The sequence below is a fragment of the Coenobita brevimanus genome, chromosome 26 (assembly GCF_032717465.1).
Source record: "Coenobita brevimanus isolate Jiangsu-jjx chromosome 26, ASM3271746v2, whole genome shotgun sequence".
Classification (NCBI taxonomy): Eukaryota; Metazoa; Arthropoda; class Malacostraca; order Decapoda; family Coenobitidae; genus Coenobita; species Coenobita brevimanus.
In genome coordinates, this window is record NC_136979.1 from 10,506,249 (window position 1) to 10,533,314 (window position 27,066).

At 43.9% G+C, this 27,066-nt stretch overlaps 1 protein-coding gene across 1 annotated transcript in view; it reads right to left on the reverse strand.

The window, feature by feature from the left end:
• Positions 1-27,066, reverse strand: part of LOC145393964 (uncharacterized) — a 337,089-nt gene that overhangs the window by 64,261 nt on the left and 245,762 nt on the right. The window contains exon 12 of the mRNA XM_080267940.1: positions 5,920-6,081. Coding sequence (XP_080124066.1) covers positions 5,920-6,081 — 162 coding nt within the window. The remainder of the gene's footprint in view (positions 1-5,919; positions 6,082-27,066) is intronic.

Consider the following 27,066-nt stretch of genomic DNA (forward strand, 5'->3'; position numbering starts at 1 on the left):
TGAGCACCTCCATAATTCTTTGCTGCTTGCTTGATTTGTTCACTGTTTATTAAAAGCATTCTCACTGTTGATTCACCATCACCAAACTCCCGACCAATAGCAGAGTTACCTTTACCTGCTTTTTTCCTTTCCATCATTTTCAATTTGGTCTCCAAACTTATTTTCTTGTTCTTCTTACCCGTTGGCGCCATGATAACACTCGTGCAAGGTTAGACTGCTGGGATATTGTGAGGAGAACCACGAAATTGTGAGGGTCAGTGACCTTGGTTGGGAATAGGTGCAAACAAAAGTGGCAGGGCAGTAGACCACTGAACTAGGAGGCACAGTACACCCAGTGAACCATGACGTCACTATTCCACGTTGCAAAGTAGTGCAGGAAGACGACTCTCCCACCACTCGACCTCACAAAGTGTGTGATCGCTTGTAAAGTTCATAAATGTTAAAAAATACATGACTTTTGAAACTATCTATCTATCTATCTATCTATAGCCCGACGCCCTAATCCTGCAAAAGGGTGGCCGCAGACGAAACGCCTCCAAGTCACTCTGTCACCCACCATTTGACTCCCCTCCCCCCAACTCACCCCCCCCCTCCCTCATATACCTCTCAACTCCATCCCTCCACCTCATCCTCGGTCTACCCCTCCCTCTCCCTCCCTCCACCTCGCCTACATACACCCTCTTAGTCAGTCTTTCATTCTCCATTCTCTCCACATGTCCAAACCACCTCAGTGTATTTCTCCTAATCTTTTCAACCACATCCACATCTACCCAACAACGTTCCTTCACTTCTTCATTCGTCAACCTGTCCCTCCACGTCACTCCACATGCTCCTCTCAAGTAACTCATTTCCACTGCTCTCACTCTTGACTTGTTCCCCTCTTGCAAGGTCCACGCCTCGCTTCCATACGTCAGGGTAGGGATCACAATACCATCATGCAGTGACTTCTTAACTTCCATACTCACCTCCCTATTTCTCATCACTGCTTTCAGTGTACCAACAACCTTTCTTCCTTGCTGTACCCTTTCATGTACTTCATCCCCCAAAGTTCCATCCTTACTCATCACACTACCCAAGTACTTGAATGCACTCACATTCTCCATATCCTCACCATCCAACCTCACTGCACAATCTGTGACTTCATTCCTCTCAAACACCATAACTTTACTTTTGTTTACATTAACTTTCAGCTTCCTCCTCCTACACACTGTCCCAAATTCATTCACCAAACCTTGCAACTCCCATTCATCTTCACTCAACAATACTGTATCATCAGCAAACAGCAACTACCTCGCAAAACTGGTGAATCGCAAAGTTAAAATTCGCAAAGTTTTAGGATGTACTGTATTAGCTCATTCGCTAATCAAATCTTCTAGGACTCTCTCCATTACCTTCAATATCTGGTTCAAAAGCTTCTATAATTTCCTCTTCCCGTGGCATTTGCCTTCCTCTTGTACACATTTACAATCACACTCTTCAACCAGTCATCTGGGACCACAAACTCATATAAAATCAAAAGCCTATGTTAATGATTACAGAAAGTGACTACTACTAGAAAACATTTGTGGGCTCACTATTTCCTTTTGAGAAGGGGAATTGACACCATTTATTATAAAATAGTTAGACAGCTTAGTCTGGAGAACCCCCAAACCATAAGGCAGTAGTTATGATTTGACAACTTCAATATCTTCATCTGCTGAGTTTTATTTCTCATACTATAGATAAGCAGGGTACTAATGTGAGGAAGTCTGTGATGGTCAATCATACATGAGTGAGCAGCAGACATGGATGTATTAAGCAAAAGCTGGTCAAACAAACTCCTGTGAATTTTAAATTATGTGAGTACTTCATAAGCAATAATGCTAATATATTACTGTATGAGTATGTAATGATTAAGTATAAAATGGGCATTACAATCTATGGACAGTAATTAATTACAACATTAGCATGCATTTGACTCTGATTATTGCTGAAAGTCGTCCATCTTCAGATGGATTGACAGTTTGCAAATCTTACCTAAGTAACTGCCCCCCAAAACATTCAAATGTTCAGTACTGAATAAAACAGCAATCCTGGTAGCAAGACTTTAAAAAAAAATATCTGAAGTGATCATGGCTTAACTGCTGCATGTGCATGATACATACAAAGACCGGTGCTAGAGAGGGATGCCTTCCTGTGGTGACACCAATAAAACCAAGCTACCACATAGATCAGTTATACAATAATCTCTCAATCTAAGCTCCTGAAAGGGTCATGGAAGACTACAGGAAGAGGGCACCTTCAACCTGCACACCACAGAGTTCACATTCAGATGAACTTGGAAATAAAACAATGTACAGTATTTTATAATGATCCAATTTCTGTATGTTTGTTGGTCTGCCCATTTATCACCATAACACAGCAAAACTGGTGCACTATAGCATAATTTTTGTTAGAGCAAGGTACCAATAAAAAGGATCTAACTTCAAGAATAAAACAATTTCCAGTACAATTGAGCCACTGGTTCCCAAGTTATGCCTCATTTTGACCTTTTGACATCGAGAGAAGACCACCTGAAGGCGGCCATTAGGCGTGTCACGAATCGGCTAGTGACATTGGCTTTTGTGGGAAACCGCAAACTCAAGTGGAATCCCAGTTTATCGTTCAGTTAACTGCTCATCGGCGGGAATCCTTTCAAATAAATTTTTCAGTGTCATAAGTGATCGTCTTGTGTGAGACATTAGCGCTTCCGCTGAGCGATTTGTTTTGGGCGCATTTCGCTCACTCTAGCTGTTAAAAAATGCGGCCTAGCGCTCCCCTTTCTTTCCCACGAGTTTATTGAGTCCAGTGTTTGTTGTGACGGAGAGAGGTTCTGTGCTCCAGCAGTGGAGAGTAGAGAGGTCAGCTAGCACCCAGGCTCCACTAGACTACAGTTCTCCAGACTCCCACCCTTCGTTGGTGATACACCGCATTCATTGACCAGTATTGCTTTTCGTTTTCCTAGTCTTAAGAGTTTAGTTAAGGTGTTTTTCCTAGGCGTAAGAATTTAGCTTTTGAGTGAGTGAGTGAATGCGATCTCATTAATTTGATTTGAAATGTAACGTTAAATTTATTTTGTAATCAATAAATTTAACAGTTCTTTTTCTTGAGCTTAATGTAATGTAAACTCTTGTTTCATTTCTCCGCAATTAAGCTTATTTCTCTTATAGCTCCTAGCTTGCATAAACGTTTGCCATTCATAACTGGTACTTAGGCCAGTCTTGTTATATTAAGTTTAAAATCCGTTGTGCCTTCTAGGAGTTAAGCACCAGCAAGAACCTGATACTATTATTAGTATTAGTTATTTATTGTCAGGGGTGAAGTAACTTTCTCCAGAGGCTAACAGTACTAATACAGTACAAGTCCCATTATTCGGCATCTGTGGGACCAGGATGATGCCGAGAAATTAGATTTGCCGAATAATCAAAAACCTACCCACTCAGTACCTTAAACATATTGGTGAACACTCATCACCACTTATGGTACGGTATTACAACTGTTTGGAGAGAGTACTGTATACTGTACAATACTGCAATCATTACAGTACTATACCTGAATCTGAAATATATATATATATATAAATTAGTGAACATATACAAGGGTAATAACACAGGAGGCCTACAAGTCAGATAACACTTCCTGGATGGCCGAAATGATACGGAATATTACCTGCCAAGCTCAGTACATCACTTGTATTGGTGAACTCATCACTACTTATATTATTACAAATATGTTTGGAGTGAGGACTGTATACAGTACTTTTTCCAAACAAAATAAAATAGTCGGAAAATTGCATAAAATAAAGGGATCTGAATTGGTAAGGTCTTTCTGATGAAAGTTATAACTTACATTTAGCACTCACTCATTTGTTCGTTTTTTTGTTTACATGTGAAAAGAGAGTACTGATGGAAACAGTAATGTATTCCATGAACCCCTTAATAACCTCCTACATTGAACAACCCTTTACAGTACCGATGTCGAGTTAGTGAGCTATGGAAAAACTGTGAACAATTATGGGAATGGAACGAAGGTCACTGGTATGTTTACACGACTCTAAGCTACGATTCCAAGCAGTCAGGGGGTCAGTTAATCTCAGATGTTTTCGCCCATTTGGTAAATGCACCGTAACTTTACCAATTCTCCAGTCAATCATAGCGAATCATAGCATGGGTTTAGGAAGCTAAATAACACATTGCTAGGTGCGCCAAACGATTATCTTCACATCTTATAAGAAAATGGAAGAAATTAAATCCCTCTCTGAGTACCGGTAGGTAAAGTTCTTCCATTCTTCTGAAATCAATTTATTTTTCTTAAAGATGGGAAGATAATCATCTTGCTCACCTAGCAATGTGTTATTTAGCTTCCTAAACCCATGCTATGATTCGCTATGAGTCTCGGAAAGATTGATAAAATTACGGTGTATTTACCAAATGGGCGAAAACATCTAAGATTAACCGACCGCCTAACTGCTTGGAATTGTAGCGTAGTCATGTAAACATACCAGTGACCTTCGTTCCCTCCCCATAATTGTTCAGTTTTCTTTATAGCTCACACTAACTTAACATCACTCACATTGGTACTGTAAAAGGTTGTTCAGTGCCGGAGGTTATTAAGGGGTTAATAGGATATATTACTGTTTGCATCAATGCTCTCTCTTTCACATTAAGCACAAAAACAAACAAAAGAATGAGCACTAAATGTACGTTTAACTTTCATCAGAGAGACCTTAGCAATTCATATTCTTCCAGTTTATTTTTAAGTATTTCTCTGACTTTATGTTAGGTTAGGTTTGGTTAAATTATTAGGTACAGTTAAACTCGGTTAGGTTAGGTTCAGTTGAACAAGACAGTCCCTTCCACCATTATGCTGAGAAATAAAAATACTAGAGCTGTCACAACGGTACAGCTAAAACCAATGGGAAAACTGATTTAACAAGCAACATTTATTTATGGGTAATGCATTACAGTGTCAGTGGTTCATGGGCTACTCAATTACCGGTAAGTGTCATTTTCAGGAAGGCATCAAGAAAAAGAATTTCAAGAATTAGCGTGGGGGCTTGGAACGTAACCCTCGCTAATTTGGTGGGGGTGGTTACTGTAGTGTATGATACTCTGCAATATTGTAATCAATACAGTACTATATCTGAATCTGAATAAAAATATAGAAATTAGTGAACATACAGAAGTGTAATGAAACATTAGGCCTACAAGCCACAGATAACACTTCCTAGACTGCCGAGATGATTCTGGACAACTGCCGAACAATCAATGATTTTCGTAAATGGGACTATTTCACAAAACTGCCGAAATGTCGGATCTACCGAACAATCAGCTGCCGAATAATAGGACTTTTACTGTAAACAGCAATTGAGTAATTAGTCTCTGATGTGTACTGTTGAGAAAGTTTATAAATTCTCGTTCTTAGAGAATCGTGCGAAGCAAGCCAGTGTAAAGTAATCGTTGCTTGATTTAGTAAGACAATCATTGTCCCTGCTCTTCAATATTATTGAACATTATTATCATTTTAAATAACATTAGTATTTATTTTAAAAACCCCGTGACAAGGCGGATCACTTTCTTTGTGGGCACTGAAGTTACAGTAAAACAGCCTTTTTAGCCTTTACTTGAGTAACACACAACAACAGAATGTCTACAGTAGACATGGTTCCGTTAGTCAAAATATTAAACAGACTTATATGTACCATATAGGCATAAGCCTTTTAAATTCTGTACAGTATATTGTGAGCAGCAATACCAGCCATTTCAACAAAGCCAACCATTGAGATGTGTTCCATTCTACAAGAACCTAAACAAATACTTTTCATGCACAGCTATGTTCTCACAAGTTATGGATGCATATTTCAAGGGAATGAAAAAACTAACAAAAGGAACTTTAACTCACAAGGAACCTTCCCTCCTTCCGTTTTTCATCATAAGCCCTCAATCCTGTGCAGAGCTCAAATAAAACTATGCCATAGCTGTAGGTGTCCACTTTCACGGAGAGCTTCTTCTTGCGCAGGTAGTCATCAGGCAGGTACGGCTTTGTCCCGTGTACACGTGAAACCTATTAAGACCATGTTTATGTCACAATTTAATATCGTTGTTGATTATTCAGATTATTAGGCATCTATTAATTTCTTCAGTCTGGTGGCATGCTTTATTAGTACAGTATATTCCTCCTACCTCCTACAGTGAAGGTTATATCCAATCTGTCCAATTCAAAAAAAATCTCTCCAAAACTAAATGCAGGCCTGCACAGATAGTATATAACCAGGTTGGGCAGGTATGGGTTCAAAAATATCAACTTTTTCCATACTACTCTAATTCTAAAATGACTCCATGGTTCCTCTTCAGTAATCTCCATACTGAGGTCAGCCATGATACAGCAGATGTTTTCTATGGAATGGAAGTTAAAACAAGTGGCAAAATTACTTAATTACTTCCCAACAGTTGTTGGAAGCATTTGGGAAAAAAGAAATTTGAGATTTGTAATAAGATCTGAGACAATGTGTGAGTTTCAGCTTAGATTTTGATGCTATATACAGCAACTCATATGAAAGATCACCAAGTGCCTGTACTTGTGGTTGAAAGGTCCCTTCCTAAGAGAGATGACTGTGTGGCAAATTATCAACCTTGTAACCACATTTCACTCTCATGATATTACCTCACAAGGTCGATGGCAGTCACCCATCTACAACTGTACCTCCATACAACTACTAGTACTGTAAAGTGTGGCAAACTGGCAAATCAGCTCTGTAATAAGCAAATGAACTTCACTGTGATCATACTGGTGGTAGGTGGTGGTGACCATCATCCACTCACTCGATGTAGTGCTGCCTACGTCTACCTTCACCAATATCACTCTTACTCTGCATTTCCCATCTTTTCTGTCACTTTTAGGCTACTACCTTTCTTTCTGCTTTAGGTGACTCTACACTGAGTGGCAAGGCTAATGGTTTCCTGTAACTCAGGAAATCATTTACAATGCTGGGTGGTAACCATACAACCAAACTGGGATGTGGAGCCTACTATGGTTTATCTTTCTATCTACACATTGCCAAATGCCTCAATCCCACTAGGGGTGGCCACAACAAATCGCCTCCACATCACCCTGTCTCCCTCCATTTCACTGAACTCCCCCCAGCTCACACCCCCCTCTCTCATTTACCTCTCCACTCCATCCTTCCATCTAATCCTAGGCCTCCCCCTCCCTCCTCTCCCCTCCACCTCACTCACATACACTCTCCTCATTAGTCTCTCATTCTCTATCCTCTCCACATGACCAAACCACCTCAGTGAATTTCTCCTAATGCTTCCTATCACATCCACATCCACACCACAATGCTCCTTCACTTCCTCATTTGTCAGTCTGCCTCTCCATGTAACTCCACATGCTCCTCTCAAATAACTCATTTCCACTGCTCTTACTCTTGACTTATGTCCTTCCAACAAGGTCCAAGCTTCGTTTCCATACATTTGAGTTGGTATCACAGTACTATCATGCAGCGACTTTTTTACTTCCATGCTCACTTCCCTATTCCTTATCACTGCTTTTAAAGAACCAGCAACCTTTCTTCCTTGTTGCACCCTTTCAAGCACTTCATCCTCCAAACTTCCATCCTTACTCATCACACTACCAAGTACTTAAATGCACGCACATTTTCCATTTCCTCATCATCCAACCTCACTGTACATTCAGTTGCTTTCGTTTTTTGAAGGCTCCAACATTATTGCATGCGTTGGCCTTGGTCACCCAATGGTGGCTATCCGTGCTGCATGATCTATTGCAGCCTCCCTGTTCAGTCCCTTAACCCTGAGGTCACACTTAATGACCTCGTCCCATGTCTCTCTCAGTCAACCCCTCATAAACCCACCCCCAATATTAACACTTCTCACCTTCTGCACCCAATTATCATCCCCCATCCTCTCCACATGCCCAAACCATCTCAGTCTACCTCTCCTCATCACAACACCAATAAACTCCTGTCCCATCCTACCTCTCAACTCTTCCAACGTAAACCCAGCCCCCCCAGACCTTGCATGCAGGGATGCACTGCACATCCACCTAATCATTGTCATTTCTGTACGTCTGAGCCTGCGAATATCCTCCTCCTGTACTGCCCAGGTCTCACTACCATACAGCATTACACTCCCAACACATGCTGCATACAAAGACCCCTTAGCATGTAGGGAGTCCTCTCAATGTCAGGACAGGCAACAGCTCCTTGAACTTCTTCCAATCACTTCTCACCCTAGCCACAGAGCTAGCTCCAGCCCCACCTCCAGCACATAACATGTCTCCCAAATAACAAAACTCTTCCACACATTTAAGACACTCACCAGCAAGTTCAATCCCTTCACGGCTGACAATCTCCACCTGCTCTCTTCGACACGCCATACACATAAAATCAGCATTATCTCTCAGTCTACCTCTGATACCACTACATCTCTTGTGCACCCATTTATCACAAACACTGCACAAGATGGAATTACTTCCCACGCCCTTGTGGCAAACTGCACATGGCCACTCTCCCTCATCTTTGACAATACCGCCACCAACCCTAGATATCATCACTTTTGTTTTATCTGCATTTACCCTTAAGCCCTTGTGCCCCATACCAACTCTCCACTTCCTAAATCTTTCCTCCACCTCCCTTTCATTCTCTGCAATCGACACCAAATCATCAGCATACAACATCTCCCATGGAAGTCCATTTCTGAAGTCACGTGAGAGGGCTTCAAGTACCATGATAAACAACATGGGACTCAAAACTGACCCCTGATCCATACCAACATTCATGGAAAACTCATCACTCAAATGTCCATTCACTCTTACCTGGGTGTGAGCACCCACATACATAGCCATAACCAGTGGCTTCATAATTTTCTCTCAAAGACCATAACTTTACTTCTACCTAAATTCACCCACGGATTCTGTTTCTTACGCCCTTCCAAACTCATTCACTAAGCCTTGCCCCTCTTGAATGGGTGGTGAGATGCAAACGTGGCATCCATCCAGGAACCAAACCTTCACAGTCGTCCCCATACCTGATTGTGGTGAGGCACTGTCTGCCACATGGGAACATCGGTTCACTGCATGGGATGGTCCTGCAGGGGCGACTATTTGCCTTTGGCTGATGGGTGTGCTCGGCCAGACAGACCAAGGTTGCTCAACAACTACAACAACAATAGCAACACCACCAACAACAAGAACTGTGATCATATTAGCAAGAATTAACATGAAAAGGCTAACATAAAACAAGAACTTACTATACAGCAGACATTCTATCATCATCATGCGTCAGTTTACAGCAGAATATAAACATCAAGGAATTTTCCCAGCACTGATCTATCTGGTGTTACCCTGCTCCATTCTAGCCTTAAATACTGCATTTCATCTCATTTGGTTCTTTCCACAGTCCTTTCACTCAACTTATGGGTTGCTATTCACTCACCTTAACCCCTAAAAGACGGGTGTCCGCACATGCTGTCCAAGGGTACTAGAGTCAAACGACAGGTGTCTGCATATCTGGTCACTCCCCCCCCCCACCCCTCCACATCCATGCCACCCACCTCACCCCCCTACCACAACAACCACACTCCCCCCAACCCCCCCACCACCCCCTACCACTCCTAACCCCCACCCTTCCACCATCCCCATCCTTCTCACCCCAACCCCCACCCCCCATGCCCCCAGCCTCTCAACACCCACGACCTATGCCCAGCACCACCCCCCCATCCCCCAATCCCTACACAATCCCCTCATCCTCCCAACCACCCCCACTCCCCCATAATCCCCTCATTATCCCCCACCCACCACCCCCACCCCCAAAACCAACTCACCCCTCTAATCCCCACTGCCATCCCCCACCCCTCCCCACCCTCCCCACCCCTCTACCCACCATCCCACCCCCCTCCCCACCCCCACCCATCACCTCCACCCTACCCCCCACACCTATCCCCCACCTGCCCCAACCACCCAGCCCACCCCCCTGCACCACCCCACAACCCCCTCACCACCCCTCTCACCCCCCCACATCCACCCCCCACAATATCACACTCTCTGATTATGTCTGTCCTGAGCTTATGTCAAAACATTATGATGCTCATTTTTTAGGGGTTAATTGTGATCCTTTGGTTATCATGCATAACTGATACCAAACACGGTAAATGATGATGGAATTGTGAGATAATGAATATACAGAACCTGTGGCATTTATCCTAATTGGTCCCAGGCACCCCATGCTCAAACTCCCAATTTTCCCTTTTACAACAATTTAGACCCATTAAATAGAGTATATTATGTCATGGTAAGCACAAGAACTACACAGAGGCATGGTTAGCTTAACAGACAGTGATGTAATGGACACTATAGGAGAGAATTTTTAGTCTGTTACTGGGTACACATACCTCACCGAACCCTTGACCAGCCACTAGCCTTGCACCTAACTGCAGAACTGTTGACGTAAATGTGCTGTTAAGTTAAAGCAGCAGCAAGATCTTGCCATTTCACTTCTTAGTCTTTAAGTTTCCTCTTCATATTTTTCTGATTGTTTTTATGGTGTAAAAAACTGCCACAACAATGGTAAAAGATGTTTACAACCCCCAACAAGACAGACGGATGCCATCTTGTGTATGCCAACTGCAGACAGGTGCCATTTTTTAAAGCTATTTTCAAAATTACCATTATCAGTGCTGATAAATCCAAACCTAACCATAGCTTAACCCAACCTACCATATTTCCCACCATATAATGTGCACATTTTTTCCAAAATTTTGCTTTAAAAATCACCCTGCGCATTAAACCATGAAGGTCATGGTCTGGGATAGGCTTATGGGTTGAGGCAACTGGTATGAAGGCCACCAACACTTGGAAGCCTTACTAATTATAAATTAGAACTTCAACAATGCAGGCTTAGATGAGTGTGTATTATTCATCATAAATAAATAGTAAACTGAGTATTCTGTGTGTTAGAAATCCACACACATGGAGCACTGAGTGACTGCACCATGCAAAGTGCACTGGTAAATTGTAAATAAAGTCAGCAGATGGCCCAATGCAAGGTGATGGTGAAGGATCTGTATGTTTGTATATTTCCACTTTATAGAAATTTATTGCAAAATCAAGATAATTTAATGCAAAATTGTTATCATAACCTAACCTAACCTAATCCACTTTTTGCGATTTTGGTGTGTTTGGTACCACTGGTTAGGTTAGGTTAGACTGGACTGGGATATGGTTAAATAAAGTTAGTTTAGACTGGTCAGGTTTGGCTTGGTTAGGTTAGGTTAATTTGATATAGTTAGGTGTGGTTTGGTTGAGTGTGGTTAGGGTAGATTATTTTTGGCTGGGTTAGGTTACATATTTTAACAGGTTAGACAATTTACATTATGTAAAGCTAGCATATGAATATATAAAGTTAGGCTTATAATGACAAATTTCAGTAGATCTGTGTAGATTTTAGAAAGCCAGCCATTACACTTCATAAACAAACGTGAGTTAACTGGGATGGACACTGATAAAAAGAACTAGGAAAACAAAATCATTGGTAAGCAACCATTTACCATCATAAAATTAATATAATTAGAATAATATAGAAAACAACTAGGGAGAAGAAGAAGTGAACCGGTAAGGTATTTCTGCTGCTTAAACTAACATGAAGAAGTCTGTGACTTGAGTGGCAGATCTGATTGTAAACAAAAGCTGGTCAAACCAAGAGCAGTTGGATACTACTCCATAACTTAAAATTACTGTATTTCAGTATTTTATCTGTAATGATATTAGCATGAGTTTATTAAGCACAAAATGAGCATTACACATTGAAAATGTTAGGATGCATCTGACCCCAATTATCTCATTCTTGGTTGTGGTGTTGATTGCAGGGATGTCGCCAGCTAGAAGCAAGGAGGAGCCCTCCTAAAGACTCATGAAAAGAACTCTCCAACTAAAAACAGTGTAGCATTCTAGATCTGAGGAAGGCACACATGTGGTGAATGAGTTCTTGTCATAGCCGACAGTTCGGGCCCACGCTGCCAGGGAGTATTGGGAGGAAAAATTCCGTGATTCCCAGAATGACTAGATGATCCCTCAAATTAGTGTGGATGGAACTGACATGAAGGAAGTGTAATATGAAGTGGGCTATGGTCTGCACCACTGGCACTAAGGGTCCAGGACTAGTCTGAGGTGGCTGAGATAAGAAGCCAGGTCAATGTGCCCGATGCGTAATCCAGTGAGTGCGACATCCAGGACATGAGAAGATACACAGGCCCAAGGGTGATTAGATGAGTCCGTTTGATATGACTCCAATGTTGTGCCAGGAAGGTGAACCCTCACACCGGCATCCCAGGCTGCTCTGCAGACAACCGCTATGAGACAATGTTGTGTAATTTCCAAGAGAGACAGAGGTTTCAAGGAAGATGATGATGACAAGGCCATCCATGCAGTGGCATATGCGATCTCACTGCCCCTGATGCCAACATGGGAAGGGACTCACTGAATGTGGACCTCCCAGCCACGGCCGACAAGGCACTGAAACAAGGGTTGGATGTTTTGAATTAGATGTCTCAATGACTGAAGGTGTAAAGAAACTATGAGGTGAAGAAATGCTGAACAATCAGCATAGAGTATCACCTTCTGAGGCTGGAAGAGGGAGTTGAGGAATTCAAGGGCCTTAACCTGTAGGGAACGCACTTCTCCAACCTCGAAGACCCTCCAGAATGCAAAATCAGGCCTATTTTTTTACTATGTCAGGGGTTAAAAGTTTTATGCCCAATTTATAGAGCTTGAATTTACACACCTGACAACACAAACCCCACCCTCCTATACCCACCAGTTACCGAGCAATGGCCAGTCAAAGTTGATAATAGTTACCCGTCACGGCCCCAGCGAGAAAGAAAATACGCTTCTTGCACCTGTTTTCTTCAAAAAATGCATACAAAAATCACCAAAATCAATTTTTTTTTGGTGTGTACAGATGTTATAAACCATTGTAATGTCTATCTATCTATCTATTGCCAGACGCCATAATCCCGTACGGGGTGGTCATTTGACTCTGAGTTACTTGTTTTACAGGGAGGGGCACTAACCCTCCACCAACCCACTTGATACATAGGAAGCACATATGGTTTGGTTATATGGTTACCACCCAGCGTTGTAAATGGTTTCTTGGCTTACAGGAAACAATTTGGCTTGTCAATCAATGTAAAGCCACCTGTAACGGAAAGAAAAGCATTAAGTAGTGACAGGAAAGATGAGAGAAATAAGAAGAGAGGAGGGCAGGCACAGAAAAAGAATGATAAAGGCTAAGGAAGAAGTAGGCAGCACTACATCAAGTGAGCCATATCATTTACGTAAATCAGGATCATTAACCCCTACACCGCGGGCATGTTTACCGATGTTTTGCGTGTGCCGCGGGGTTATTCGGGCTCCGACAGACTCTCAAAAAATATTTGCCAAAAATCAGTTATTAGTCATAGAATATTAAAATTGTATATGCTTATGGCACATACCTTCAGCTTTCTCCTGGAATGTTTGTTGAGCCTTCGTCAGTTACCACAGGACTTGTGGAGACCTCTGAAGTTGGGTAACGAAGTCTCCACTTTACACTTCCCGAAAACCCGTAATATGATTACCACAGCCAGATATTAACACTATAAACACTACTCTATGATTTTCAAGTAGTTTGGGATCCATACTCCAAAAAAAAAAACCACTGTGAAAGCAATGAAAATTATGAGCGCGTCTGACCGCCGCACTTGCGCTAGTTCGCTCTTGGTACTCTGTCATTGCTTAGAAAAAAATAAAACTGTGACAAACCCCCCAAATAAATATGATAAATAGTAAAAATTATCCTCCCCTCCTCTCCCCTCCCCATACCTCCAATCCCCTCCCTCCCCTCCCCTCCCCTCCTCTTCCCTTGCCTAACCTCCCCTCCCCCCTTCCCCTCCCCGCCGAGCTGTCACATCTAGCTAGGGAAAATGGTCATGAAGCCCTCTAATAAAAATATGATAAATAGTAAAAATCATCCTCCCCTCCTCTCCCCACCCCGTACCTCCATTCCCCTCACTCCCCTTCTCTTCCCTCCCCTCCTCTCTCCTCCCCTTGCTCCCCCTCCCCTCCCCTCTGTGCTGTCAAATCTAGCTAGTTTTCGTTTAGTTTCGTTTTTGAAGGCTCCAACATGCTTGCATGTGTCGGCATAAAATAAATGTCTTTTTCGAGTGGGTTTCGAATAAAGACAGCTAAAATAACTGTGGTGTGCATATCTGTATGCAAAGACATGAATAAATTACAAGTAATGATTCAAAAACGCATCATAAAGTGTAAGAAATACGCAAACTATTCGAGGCCAGGGAGGTAAAGATACTGCATGCTAGGGGGTGGGGTGGGGGTGGGGGGTGGAAGTGGAGGTTAGGGGTGGTGGTGGGAGGTGGTAATGTCAGGAGGGGGTGATGGGGATGGAGGGATGGGAGGAGACCACCACCAGACACAAAGGAAGGGCCCCAGTGGAGTACAGGGACATGGAGAGAGAGTAGGAGGGAAATACCCTCCCCCAGATGACTCGGGGGGGACATGGGGGGGATCCACATAGGAGGGGGGGGATGCATGAGAAGGGTGTGGGAAGGGTGGTGGTGGTGGTGGTAAGAACAGTGGGAGGTAGGCTAGTAACAAAGTAGTGAGGTAGAGGGATGCAGTGAGAGGGAGGTGGGAGGTACACCCCCACTGCCTGGGTACGGGCCTAGGTCCCCCCTCCGGTGTGTCCAACACTTAGTTCTGACTGGTTAGAAGCTATCTACATCACAGCTGGGGTGGAGCCAGCTGCTGGCAGTTTTTGTGGATGTTGCATGATCGGCGTTGCTTGCCCAATTAAGAAACTGTGCAAAAAGCTCAATCGACAAGCTTAGTACTGTACTTTAGGGGTTAAAGATGGCAAAGAGTTCCGTTACTGCATTATCATGGTAGACATCCAACTACCAAGTCAGACAAATGGATAAATCTGCTATATACAATGCTGCCAACCATGCCACAAGGGCCAGGGAATGGAAGATGTCTGTGTAGATTTCCAGGTGTCCTGCATACATGGTGGGTGCCAGCTCCTGAAAGACTTGATGGCAAGATCCAACCTGAAGGACTCTGTGAGCTAAGTGAGACTATGGTTGAGAGGTTCCACCAAGAAGGGGTAGGAGGTACTGATGCCAGTGGCTGATGAGGAGGAGGCCGGCGTGACAGAATCCAGTCTGCTTGGAAAGCAAAGAATAACAAGGCTCATCTGGACTTGATGGGCCAAGTCGAGTCCAAAGGGTTGACCCTCACAGCAGCATAGACAGCTGGTAGTGGGTGGTGAGGGGGAGGCTGTTGGATGGTCATGAAGTTTTTGCAGGTAAGTTTCATCCTGAAGAGGTGAAGGGAGAGAACACCACTCCCTGCCTGCAGACACAGAAGTGGAAGTGCAATACGCACCAAGCGTTACCCCTAGAGCTGACTTTATACAGCATCTAGCTTTTGAAGAAGAGGGTTGGAAGTCAAGTAAAAAGAGTGGAGATCCTTAGTTCAACCTGGCAGATATGGTAGCTCCCTAGCAGGCCAAAAGCAGGTCATGACCGGCACCACAGTGCAATCTTGCTAGGCGTTTCATGACAGCCAACCGCTTGGTGCAAGACTTCTGCAAGTATTCTATGTGTTGGCTCCAGGTAAGGATTGGGCTATCTACATGAAGACCAAGAAGGGTATGCTCTCTGATGACTGGCACTGCTTCTGATCTGACTGTGAGCTGGTTGTAAAGGTAGGTGCCATCACTGCACTTTGAGGGGCATTTATCTCCATACCCCACCTGTGGGCCCATTACTTTAAGCTGGACACTGCTAAATGAAGCTGTTGCTGGGTCTCAATAAGGGTGGCCGCCTGTCTGACAATGGTGATGTTTCAGGTAGGTGGTGTTAGAAGGGCAAGGCAGGTTTGACATCATGATATGGAGGAGGAGGGTGTTGAATGGTGATCATTGAGGCACCCTTTGGCCAACTGGACATGGACTGGAGAGGGCCCCAACAATCAACACCCTGAAACTGCAGTTTGACTGGAAATCACGGAACCATGCTAGAGGGGAGCCAGCGATCCCCAGTTGTGAGAGCTTCAGGAGAAGACCTCAGTGAGGGGCTGTCATATGCCCCTTAAGGTTACAAAGATGGTGAATATAAACATCCCTCTGCTGTAAATATCATGAATCTGGTGATCCATTTGGTACAGGATGTCCATGGTGCCCTGGCATGGGCAAAATCCACACTGTTCCTCCAAAAGCAGTGATCGAGATTCCAGGCACAATGAGAGGCGACACACCATCATCATCTCCAGCAGCTTCCCCACACATGATAGCAGAACTGTGGGCCTTTACGACAATGGGGTGGTGGGGTCTCATCCACCTATGGGGCATGGCAGCAATGTGGATTCTTTCCAGTCACTCAGGAAGATACCTGACATCAACTGTGACTGAAGATTTCCAGGAGGCTGTCTTGCAGCCGAGGAGGAAGATGTTGGAAGAATACACTGGCCACCATGTTTGGATCCACTGCCCGAACATTAGGTAGGGTGGTTAGCACCCTGGTCAACCCTAAGGCACAGAATGGACAATCCAGGTCAGAGGCAAGTGGTGCTGAAATACTCCACTTATCTCCTCCTCATAAATGGATGACAGAGGCAAGGAAGGTGGAAGGGTGAACTGAGTTTGAAAAATGACACTAAAAACTTTGTCTGGACAAGTTATCCAATAGACTGATACTATGACGACAGAGGGGGTAGAAGTGTGTGGTTGGGTGGCCAGCCAGCACCTTCATGAACTGCCAAATCTGAGTGGAGTAACTGGAGAAAGTGAGGCTTGCAAAGGAATTCCAGGCCTTCCTTTTTTCCTATAAGTTGGTCTGGGTGCAAGAAGCGTCCTGGGAAAATTACCGTTCAACAAGACCTGCGGATGTGTGTTAACTCGAGGCATGCTAGGCTTGACAACGGGCTTTGACTGCTACAGCACATGCCTCTGTCCACCGTGGAACCCTGCCCACTGTAAGGAACAGCAAGATGACCGCCAAACGACCAAGCCCCCTGACTCCATTAACAGACAAAAAAATTCCAGGGCAGTCAATCCTGGAGAGCCCCAGTTACACGGGATGCATCCAAATAGCTCGGCTGTGTAAGCAGACCACCTGTCAGCCTGCAGCTTCCAACAGGGCTAGATCACTGCTGCCCACTTATGGGTCCACCTCGCCATCATGGTGCTGAAAGTTATCATCCCTGAGGCAGAGGTCCAATACAGAAGTCCTCCCAGTGTTCGTTTCTTTCGTTTCATTTTTGAAGGCTCCAACATGCTTGCATGTGTCGGCCTTGGTCACCTAATGGCGACTCTCCATGTTGCTCGATCTATGGCAGCCTCCCCGTTCAGTCCCTTAACCCTGAAGTCACACAAAATGACCTCGTCCTGTGTCTTTTTCAGTCAACCCCTCACAACCCCACCCCAAACATTAATGCTTCTCACTCTCTACACACAATTATCATCCCCCATCCTCTCCACATGCCCAAACCACACCAACCTACCTCTCCTCATCACAACACTAATACACTCCAGTCCCATCCTATCTCTCAACTCTTCCACTGTAAACCCAGCCCCCCCAGGCCTTGCACACACGGACGCACTGCACATCCACATAATCATTGTCATATCTGTACGTTTGACCCTGCAAATATCCTCTTCCTTTACTGCCCAGGTCTCACTACCATACAATATATATATATATATATATATAGACAAGGATTGTGGAAAGTGTTAAGAATATATGGAGTAGATGGGAAGTTGTTCAATGCTGTGAAGAGTATGTACAATGGTGCGAAGGCTGCACTGCGTGTGGATGGTGAAGTAAGTGAATTTTTCTCTTTGAAAGTTGGTTTGAAACAGGGATGTGTCATGTCTCCATGGTTGTTCAATCTGTACATGGATGGGGTAATAAAAGAGGTACAAGGTAGGGTAGTGGATGTTGGAGTGGCCCTGGTGAGAGAGGATAGTGTTTGGAAACTCCCTGTACTGTTGTTTGCAGATGATACTGTGTTGTTGACTGAAGACGAAGGGGAGCTGCAAGGCTTGGTGGATGAGTTTGAGAGTGTGTGTAAGAAACGGAATCTAAAGGTGAATGTAGGGAAGAGTAAAGTGATGGTCTTTGAGAGAGGTGAAGTTAGTGAATGTACAGCGAGGTTGGATGGTGAGGAATTGGAAAATGTGAGTACGTTTAAGTACTTGGGTAGTGTGATGAGTAAGGATGGAGGTTTGGAGGGTGAAGTGCTTGAAAGGGTACAGCAGGGAAGAAAGGTTGCTGGTTCTTTGAAAGCAGCGATAAGAAACAGGGAAGTAAGCATGGAAGTGAAAAAGTTACTACATGACAGTATTGTGATACCAACTCTAACATACAGAAGGGAAGCTTGGACATTGTTGGACGGACACAAGTCAAGAGTGAGAGCAGTGGAAATGAGTTATTTAAGAGGAGCCTGTGGAGTCACGTGGAGAGACAGGCTGACGAATGAGGATATAAAGGAGCGTTGTGGTGTTGATGTGGATGTGACAGGAAGCGTTATGAGGAACACACTGAGGTGGTTTGGCCATGTGGAGAGGATGGAGGGTGAAAGACTGACAAAGAGAGTGTATGTGAGTGAGGTGGAGGGGGGAAGAGGGAGGGGGAGGCCGAGGATGAGATGGAGGGATGGGGTGGAGAGGTATATGAGAGAGGGGGGTGTGAGTTGGGAGCAGAGCAGTGAAATGGCGGGGGACAGGGCTACTTGGAGGCGATTTGTTTGTGGCCACCCCAAACGGGATTGAGGTGTCTGGCAATAGATAGATAGAGATATATATATATATATATATATATATATATATATACAGTAATCACTCTAATATCCGGACGCCCAATAACCGAACATCCCCACTACCCGGACCTTATCGTCCTGGGATCAAACATTCCCAAAATGGTCTGAAAATCCAAAAAAATTGGAAAAAAAATCGATTTTTTGCCGTCCGTAATTTGAACTTGCCGCGCGCGCCACGTGAGAGCATTGTTTTGGTTTGTCATTCCTCCGACGTCCGATAGAGCGCCGCTGCATCCTCCCCACTTCCCGCCTGTCTCTCACCGCGACAAGACTTACGCTGTTCGCCATGGCTGCCCACGTGCTCGTTTTTGTGGTGGTGCCGTACTTGCTGCAAGGCCTCCTGCTGCTCTCTGCCCTACTCTTAGTGTGTGTGATGATGGCCCCGCCTCCTGAGAAAAGGAAGAGAGTGGTGTTGACTCTGGAGAAGAAACGGGAGATATTGGAGAAGGTTGATGCGGGTTGGTCTTCCTCACGCATTCTCCGCGAGTTCAACCTGGCCCGGTCGACTTTGTTCGATATCAAGCGTTCCCAAGACAAGCTCATGCAGTACACGGCTGACTTCTCGTCAAGAAGCAAACGCAACGTGGAGAGGAAGGTTATGTTTACCCCCAAGTATGCAGAGATCGACCGCTCCACGTTGATTTGGTATCGACAGCAACGTGCAGCTGGTGTGATGGTACGTGGAACAGAGCTGAAGGCTGCTGCTGAGAAGTTTGCAAGGCTTCACGACGCCTTTGACTTCAAGGCATCCGAGGGTTGGCTCTTTGCGTTCAAGTTACGACATGGCCCTTACTAACCGTAAAGCACATGGCGAAGCATTGGACGCTAACGAGGATGGAGTGGACGAGTTTCGGCACAAGGTGAAAGGCTTGATCGACAGGGAGGGCCTCACTCTCGGTCAAGTCTATAACGCTGACGAAACTGGCCTATTCTATCGCTCAGTGCCAACGAACACTCTGGCCGATGAGACGGAGAAGCGTGTACCTGGCCGCAAGCTTTCTAAGGAACGGATATCTGCTTTGTGTTGTGCCAATGCTAACGGCATGCACCGGCTTAAGCCCGTTATTGTTGGCCGTGCAAAGCAGCCTCGGTGCCTTCGTGGGGTGATGGATGTCCTTCCTGTCGTATGGTACCATTCTTTGAAAGCATGGTTCACAGCTGTGATTTTCAAAGACTGGTTTCACCATCACTTCGTCAAGGAGGTCATACATTACCAGACGAAGACACTGGGAATTCCTCGCGACCAGGTAAAGGCTCTCCTTCTCCTCGACAATGCACCTGCCCACCCGTGCGACAAGGACTTGGTTGCTGAAAATGGCCGTATTAGGTGCATGTTTCTGCCACCTAATACGACTGCTCTCATTCAACCAATGGACCAAGGAGTGATCATGGCAACAAAGCGCCTGTACCGTCAGAAGTTCCTGGACGAGGTGATGGTTGTTCTCGAGGATGAGGACGAGCGCAGGAAAAGACGTGACACTCGAGGCAAGCAGACTTTGGAAAACCTTCGCCGCTACAACATCAAGTCTGCGCTGTACAACTGGGCTAGTGCATGGAAGGAAGTCCCTGTGAAAACTCTTGAAAATGGTTGGTCTCGTCTGCTTCTCGGAACAGATGTGGAGTACGATTTCCTAGGGTTTGACGTGGATGACTTCCATGCACGGCTACGTAAGCACGGCGACGATGTTGATGTGGATGATGTTCGTGAGTGGTTGGACGACGACGAGGGCGATCCTGGGTATCAGACGTTGTCTGATATCGAGATCGCGTCTTCGGTTGCTGGTGTCAGTCCCGAACTTGAAGATTCCGACGACGAAGGCGATGATGATGCAGACTCCGCTCAGCAGGACACTACTCCAGCCATCCCCAAGCTGAGCGCACTCCGGGAACATCTAGAGTTCGTCCTAGACTACCTGGAACACCCGGACTGCGACAGGGAGATGGGGCCCTTGGGACTCGTGGAGGAAGTGCGTGCTTTCCGGCAGCGCATCATCAATCGCCAGAATCGTCGGTCCTTGCGTCAGTCAACGATTGACAGTTTTTTCAGGCCCGTGACCCCCGCTGTGCCAAGCCCTGGTTCCACTCCGTTGCCTCCCCAAGACAGGCCCTCATGCTCCGAGCCACAGCCCAGCACATCAGCTACAGTGGAGTCACCGCTCGATGTGAGTTTGCGGCTGTCTTCAGAGTCTTCTGTAGTCGGTACGCCATCACCACGACCCACCGATGCACCCCTTGGACGCCTGCCAGTGATACTCTCGGGCTCTGACAGTGAATAAACAGCAAGAACTTCTCCACTAGACCACACGGGAATTTTGAGTGTTGTGCAGTGAAAAAAACGGTGTGTTGTGTTAAGGTTTTCAAGTTGGGAGAAAAGACTAAGTAGAAAAGAAATTTAACGTAACTAACCTTCTTTGTTTTGGCTTTGGAAAATTAAAAAAAACTTGGGAAAAGTTAATGTGCAACACTTAAATTTAATGGAACATTATTTGGACTAAAGTGAACACTGTGAAAAGAACGGACTTCTGTGTGTTGGTGACTAAGTTCAGTGCAAGACTTCAGGAAGAGTGTAGTGCAAGTGCTTCAGGAAATCGTTCTTACTGTCAGAGTCCGAGAGGAGGCGGTTATTCATCGAGGTGGCCAGGGACTTGCTGTAAGTAGCCAGAATGTTTCATGTTGTACTATTTTCCATACTGTATTTACCAGAATGTTTCATATTGATTTTTTCCCATACTATACTTACCAGAAAGTGTCATACTGTACTTCTTTCCATACTAAACTTACCTCATGCATGTGCAGTAGGAATGTGTTTTTCAGAGTTCGGTTAGGTTCGGTTAGGTTAGATTCGGTTAGAGTCCATGAGTACCAGAATGTTTATTAATGTATGAACATACTTCTAAACCCACATTTTATGTTTCTATTGCATTTATTTCAGTCATTTATGTGCCTTATTGGTGTGATTTGGGTGTTAAATAGGTGCTATGCATGTCCGGAGGGAGTTGTATAGGTGTTTCTCTGAGTTAGGGTCCGTAAGTACAAGTCCATAAGCTGGGGCCCAATATCCGGACGAAACCAATATCCGAACCTACCGATGGCTCTATTGATCCGGATATTGGAGGGGTTACTGTACACAGTAATCCCTCCACTATCCGATGTAATAGAGCCAAAGGCATGTCCGGAAATTGGGCCCTTGGCTCCTGGACTGGTACTTAAGGACCCTAACCCAGCCTAACTTTGAAGGTCACTTAAATAACTCCCTACCGGACATGCATAGCACCTATTTAAACCTATTTAAGACCCTATTTACACCAGTAATGGACATAAAGCATGAAATAAATGAAAAGGAACCAGAGAATGAGGAATTAGAAGTAGTTACGGAAAACAGCAGTGTACAGGGTACTTACAGCACATCTGTGGCTGCCTTCTCTAAGGCTTTGGCAGTGGTGAAAATGCTTTTGAAGCACATACAGTAATCCAGTGTTGTGCTGCACTTACAGTAATTCTTTGCACTGTGAGTTATAATAGTTTAACACTGCACATTCTGTTCTTATTTGCACCACGGCAGTTTCAACCGCTGGTTTGCACTCCACTGATAATCCTTTGCACTCTAAATTCTAATTTCTTAACACTGCACAACACTGTAAATTCCTGTGTGGTCTTCTGGCGAGGCATTGCAGTTTATTCACTCTTTATTCACAAAAACGATCACGTGCGGCATCCACTGCGATAATCATCCACTCGTGATGGCAGTTAGGCAGTAACTGGTGGAGGGGGCAGCAGGGTTGCCAGATCGGAACTCGGCCACGTTACCAAACTCCTCAATTTTCATTACCAAATTTAACTTTTCATTACCAGATTTGTAAAGCAAGCATTTATTCTTCACTATATATACAAGTGGAATAATAACTCTCCCTATAATTAACAGCATGTTGATTATTTTCATGCTATGTAAGCTAGCAGATTAATGAGAGAGAGCAGACAATCCACCATCTCCATCCTGTGCATCCTCATACATGTGAAAAATCCATTTGGTGATGCATTATTCTGATTCATTACCAAATGAATTTTTCATTACCAAATTGGCCCATATTCGGTAATGAAAAATACCAAATGGCAACCATAACAGGGGAGGGGGGAGGGGGGAGGAAGGAAGGGGTGAAGGGGCTGTGGTGTAAACAGTTGTTCGACGCCGCACGGTAATTTCAAATTACGGATGGGAAAAAATTCAGATTTGGGGGGGATTTTTTTTTTTCTTTTTCTTTTTTTTTTTTTTTTTGGGTTCCGAAGGTCCATACCCACAATGTCCAGTAAGTGGGGAGTCCTGATAGTGGGCATCTGGATAGCACAGGGAGTACTGTATGCATGTATATATATATATATATATATATATAGATAGATAGATAGATAGATAGATGTGTGTATATATATATATATAGATAGATAGATAGATAGATAGATATGTGTGTATATATATATATATATATATATATATATATATACAGGTAACTCGCACAGAACACGATCTCACGGAATGCGCTCGCAATTATACACGGTAAGGGCTGGGATACATATAAGACAACGTAAGATTAAAAAACCATTATGAAAACTACAAATTAACGCAGGAGAGGCCTTTGAAAGATCAAATCCTCGAACGTCACCGCAGCGCGCGATTTGTTTTGATTTTGTGATGATCTAGGCGGGAAATTATTCAGCGAGTGAGACATTCCCGAGTACAGTAGCACAGTATTTGTAAGTTAAATATTTACAGTACTGTACTGTTCTGGTAAGTTTATGTGTAACTTAAAGTACTATTAAATAACGTTAAAGCAAGAAATAAAGTCTTATAACCAGTTTACCTGATAGGCGTCAGAATATTGCCTTTTTTATTTGTTCGTTTTTTCCACAGTACTGTACAGTATTTGTAAGTTAAATATTTACTGTTCTCGTATGTACTGTACTTGTAAGCACTTAAATAAAGTTAAATCATTAAATAAAGCCTAGTAACCAGTTAACCCGAATTACATGATTACCCATGATTGGCGTCGGAATATTGCCTTTTTTGTTTGTTCGTTAAACTCTTACTGTACTGCTTTTCTACAGTACTGTATTTGTAAGTTAAATATTTACTGTTCTGGTATGTACTTGTAAGCAATTAAAGCATTAAATAAAGCCTTGTAACCAGTTAACCTGATTTATGTGATTACCCATGATTGGCACCGGAATATTGCCATTTTTGTTTGTTCGTTAAAGACTTATAATAAGAGAAAAATACATTTTTGTCTTGGTATCTTTACCTATTTGCTCAGGTTTGCTGTAATGGTTTGGATCATTTGATGCATTGCAACTTGTAGAAAACTGTGAAAACTTTCGGGAAGTGAACGAAAATCTGGGACATGAGACTGACCTTGACTTCACCCTCTCATGTATCATCTGTCAGTTCACCACCTGCTATCGTGATGAGTGGATGTACGATTTTTTCGCTCGTGGCCATGCCTACCCACACATAGTTACACCCATTATATCGACCCAGACAGAAAATACAACCTTTTTCCTCCCTTGCAAAACACAAACAACCACCCTGTTTACGAGACAGCAATATATATTGCGAAAATAACAAAGTAAAATGATAAAGATGAACGTAAAATGATAGAGAAAGATGAACATGTTATGACGGAAGAAGTACGTTTTCCCCATCTGTAAACGTATTTATTTCTGCTTTGTATCTGTATTCGTAATGATTAGATTATTGTTAGTTCTGAAACTGCATTACGATTCTATTTTTAGCCATTCTCGTGGTGTGGGAGCTGGAAGTTGTGACACAACTTCCTTATTGCTAATCGGACTGACCCTCCACTTTATTCTCCCGTGGCAGAGTCTAGCCTTGGAGGATGTGCAGTTTTCTCATTTAGGACTGAAAATTCAACTCTTTCGCTCCCTTTTCCAAGCATGGGCACATCGATAACATAAAAAATAACTCGAAACTACCATAAACATATATCAAAAAGGTGAAAATGTATTCATAACATTTTTTTTTTTTCCAGCCATTCCTAACAGATTATGTACTGAAATCATTCGATATCACAGTACTGCATTTCTAAGTTAAATATGTACTGTTCTGGTATGTACTTGTAAGTTAAAGCACTAGTACCAGTTAACCTGATTTATATGATTACCTATGATCGGCGTCGGAATGTTTCCTTGTGTTTACGTACAGTATTTGTGTGTTGAAGTTTTGCTCTGGAGTACTGTATTTGTGAGTTATAACATTAAATAAACCTTCTAACCACTTAAAGTGCTTTCTAGTGATTACCAGTGACAGATAACAGCAAAACAACACATTTGGGGGGTCTAGGGAGCAAAATACGGAGTAGTTTAAATATACGCGATTTCGCACCTAACACGGCACGGTAGGAACGAAACCCACGTGTTCCGTGCGAGTTACCTGTATATATATATATATATATATATATATATATATATATATAGATAGACTTCCAGCGATTGGTGAAAAAGATAACTAGATCTGATGTGAGAGGTGTAAGGCTGAGAGGAAGACCACGAATAGGATGGATGGACAGTGTGAAGAGAGCGCTGGATGCGAGAGGGATGTCTGTTGAACAAGGAAGAGTGGCTGCGCGTGACAGAAATAAATGGAGAGAAATTGTGAATGAATAAGTGATGACGCAGCCCTGAGGGGATATTCTCCTGCATTTGATGTGATCAGCTAGTCAGGTCAGGTGCGGGTAAGGGGATGGGTCTGTTATGATGTGGCAGGGGTAAACCAGCTCTGCTGTCAGGCCCTGCTGCGGATGTCACTGATTGCATTGCGCAGTTGACCCTTGTGCAGTGTGGTACGGTGAGGATCTGTCCGTTCTCCCCTTTGGGGCTAAGATGCGAATGACTGTGTTTGAATGGATGAGTAAATGGGGAGTGTGTCGTCCTGTCTTGGCTACCTCCCTTTCCATGGGGGAATACATAATCTTATGGGAAAAACAACATGACAGTGTCATCACCCCTTCTGTTTCCTCTGATGATTTGCCAGATCCTTCCAAGAGTTAAGCATATGTCTAGATGCAGAATTTCATGAGCTTTCTCATGGTTACTGCAGAATTTCAGTGGAACCAAGAGCAGCTGAATAAATTGCAAAAAAAAATTTAAACTCCCCAGTCTTGAAGGGGGGATAAGGACTGATTGAGTAAAGGGGAGCCAGGAGGGTATGGAGGAGGGACGGGAGGGGGGAAGAAGCGAGGATGTGGGCAGGATTCTCTCCCTTCTGTCAACAGGCAGACGGGCATTTTTGCCGAACATTTACGCGTGGCTTGCGATCTGTTAGACACTGAGTGGCAATGCGGAAACACAACTTATATCGTGACCAGAGGACTTCCGACCTTCAGTAGAGAGACGGACGGCTGCTGTTGCCAAACATGTACCCATGGCTTGTAGTCTGTGTTTGATGGTGGTGGTGGTTGAGAAAGACTTGAGCACCCACTGCTGCAGAATACCAGACATTCGGTGGGGAATGTATAAGGACGTTTTGACACCGCTTGCGGGTTACAGTTGTATTACTCGGGTGCTGGAGTTTCATTGGGAGTGATAGGACGAGTGCACGACTTTGACCATTCAGTACAGGGACGGACAGACATTTTAGCTCTGGTTACCGGTTACAGACTATTTCCCTCTCACGGTTTGAGCCCGGCAGCCACGATAACGAATGTTTGAACATATTAGCTGTCCGGCTGAAGTTCTCAGAGACTTTTACGTCTGGATAATAGCAAGTAAATTCGGATAACGGTTATATACAGCCAAGGGCCAGCATCCAGATAATGAGCATGTCTGGATACTAAGCTTCCAGATAAATGAGGGACTATTGCACAAAAAGAGAGAGAGAGAGAGAGAGAGTTAATGTATACACAGAGGAAAGATGGTAAAATGAAGAGTGTGAACGTCTTCTGATGATGTATGGGTGATCATGCGTAAGCTGTTAATATTTGTGTGCGTAAATGTTGCCCAAATTCGAACGGCATCTCAGGACAACTATTTGGCACAACGGAAGACACTGTGACCTAAAAGTGTTGTGCACTTCAACCACAGAACCTTCAATGCCAGATTTGTCAAAGTACAGTAGTTCCTCATTTATCTGGACGCTCGGTATCTGGTGTG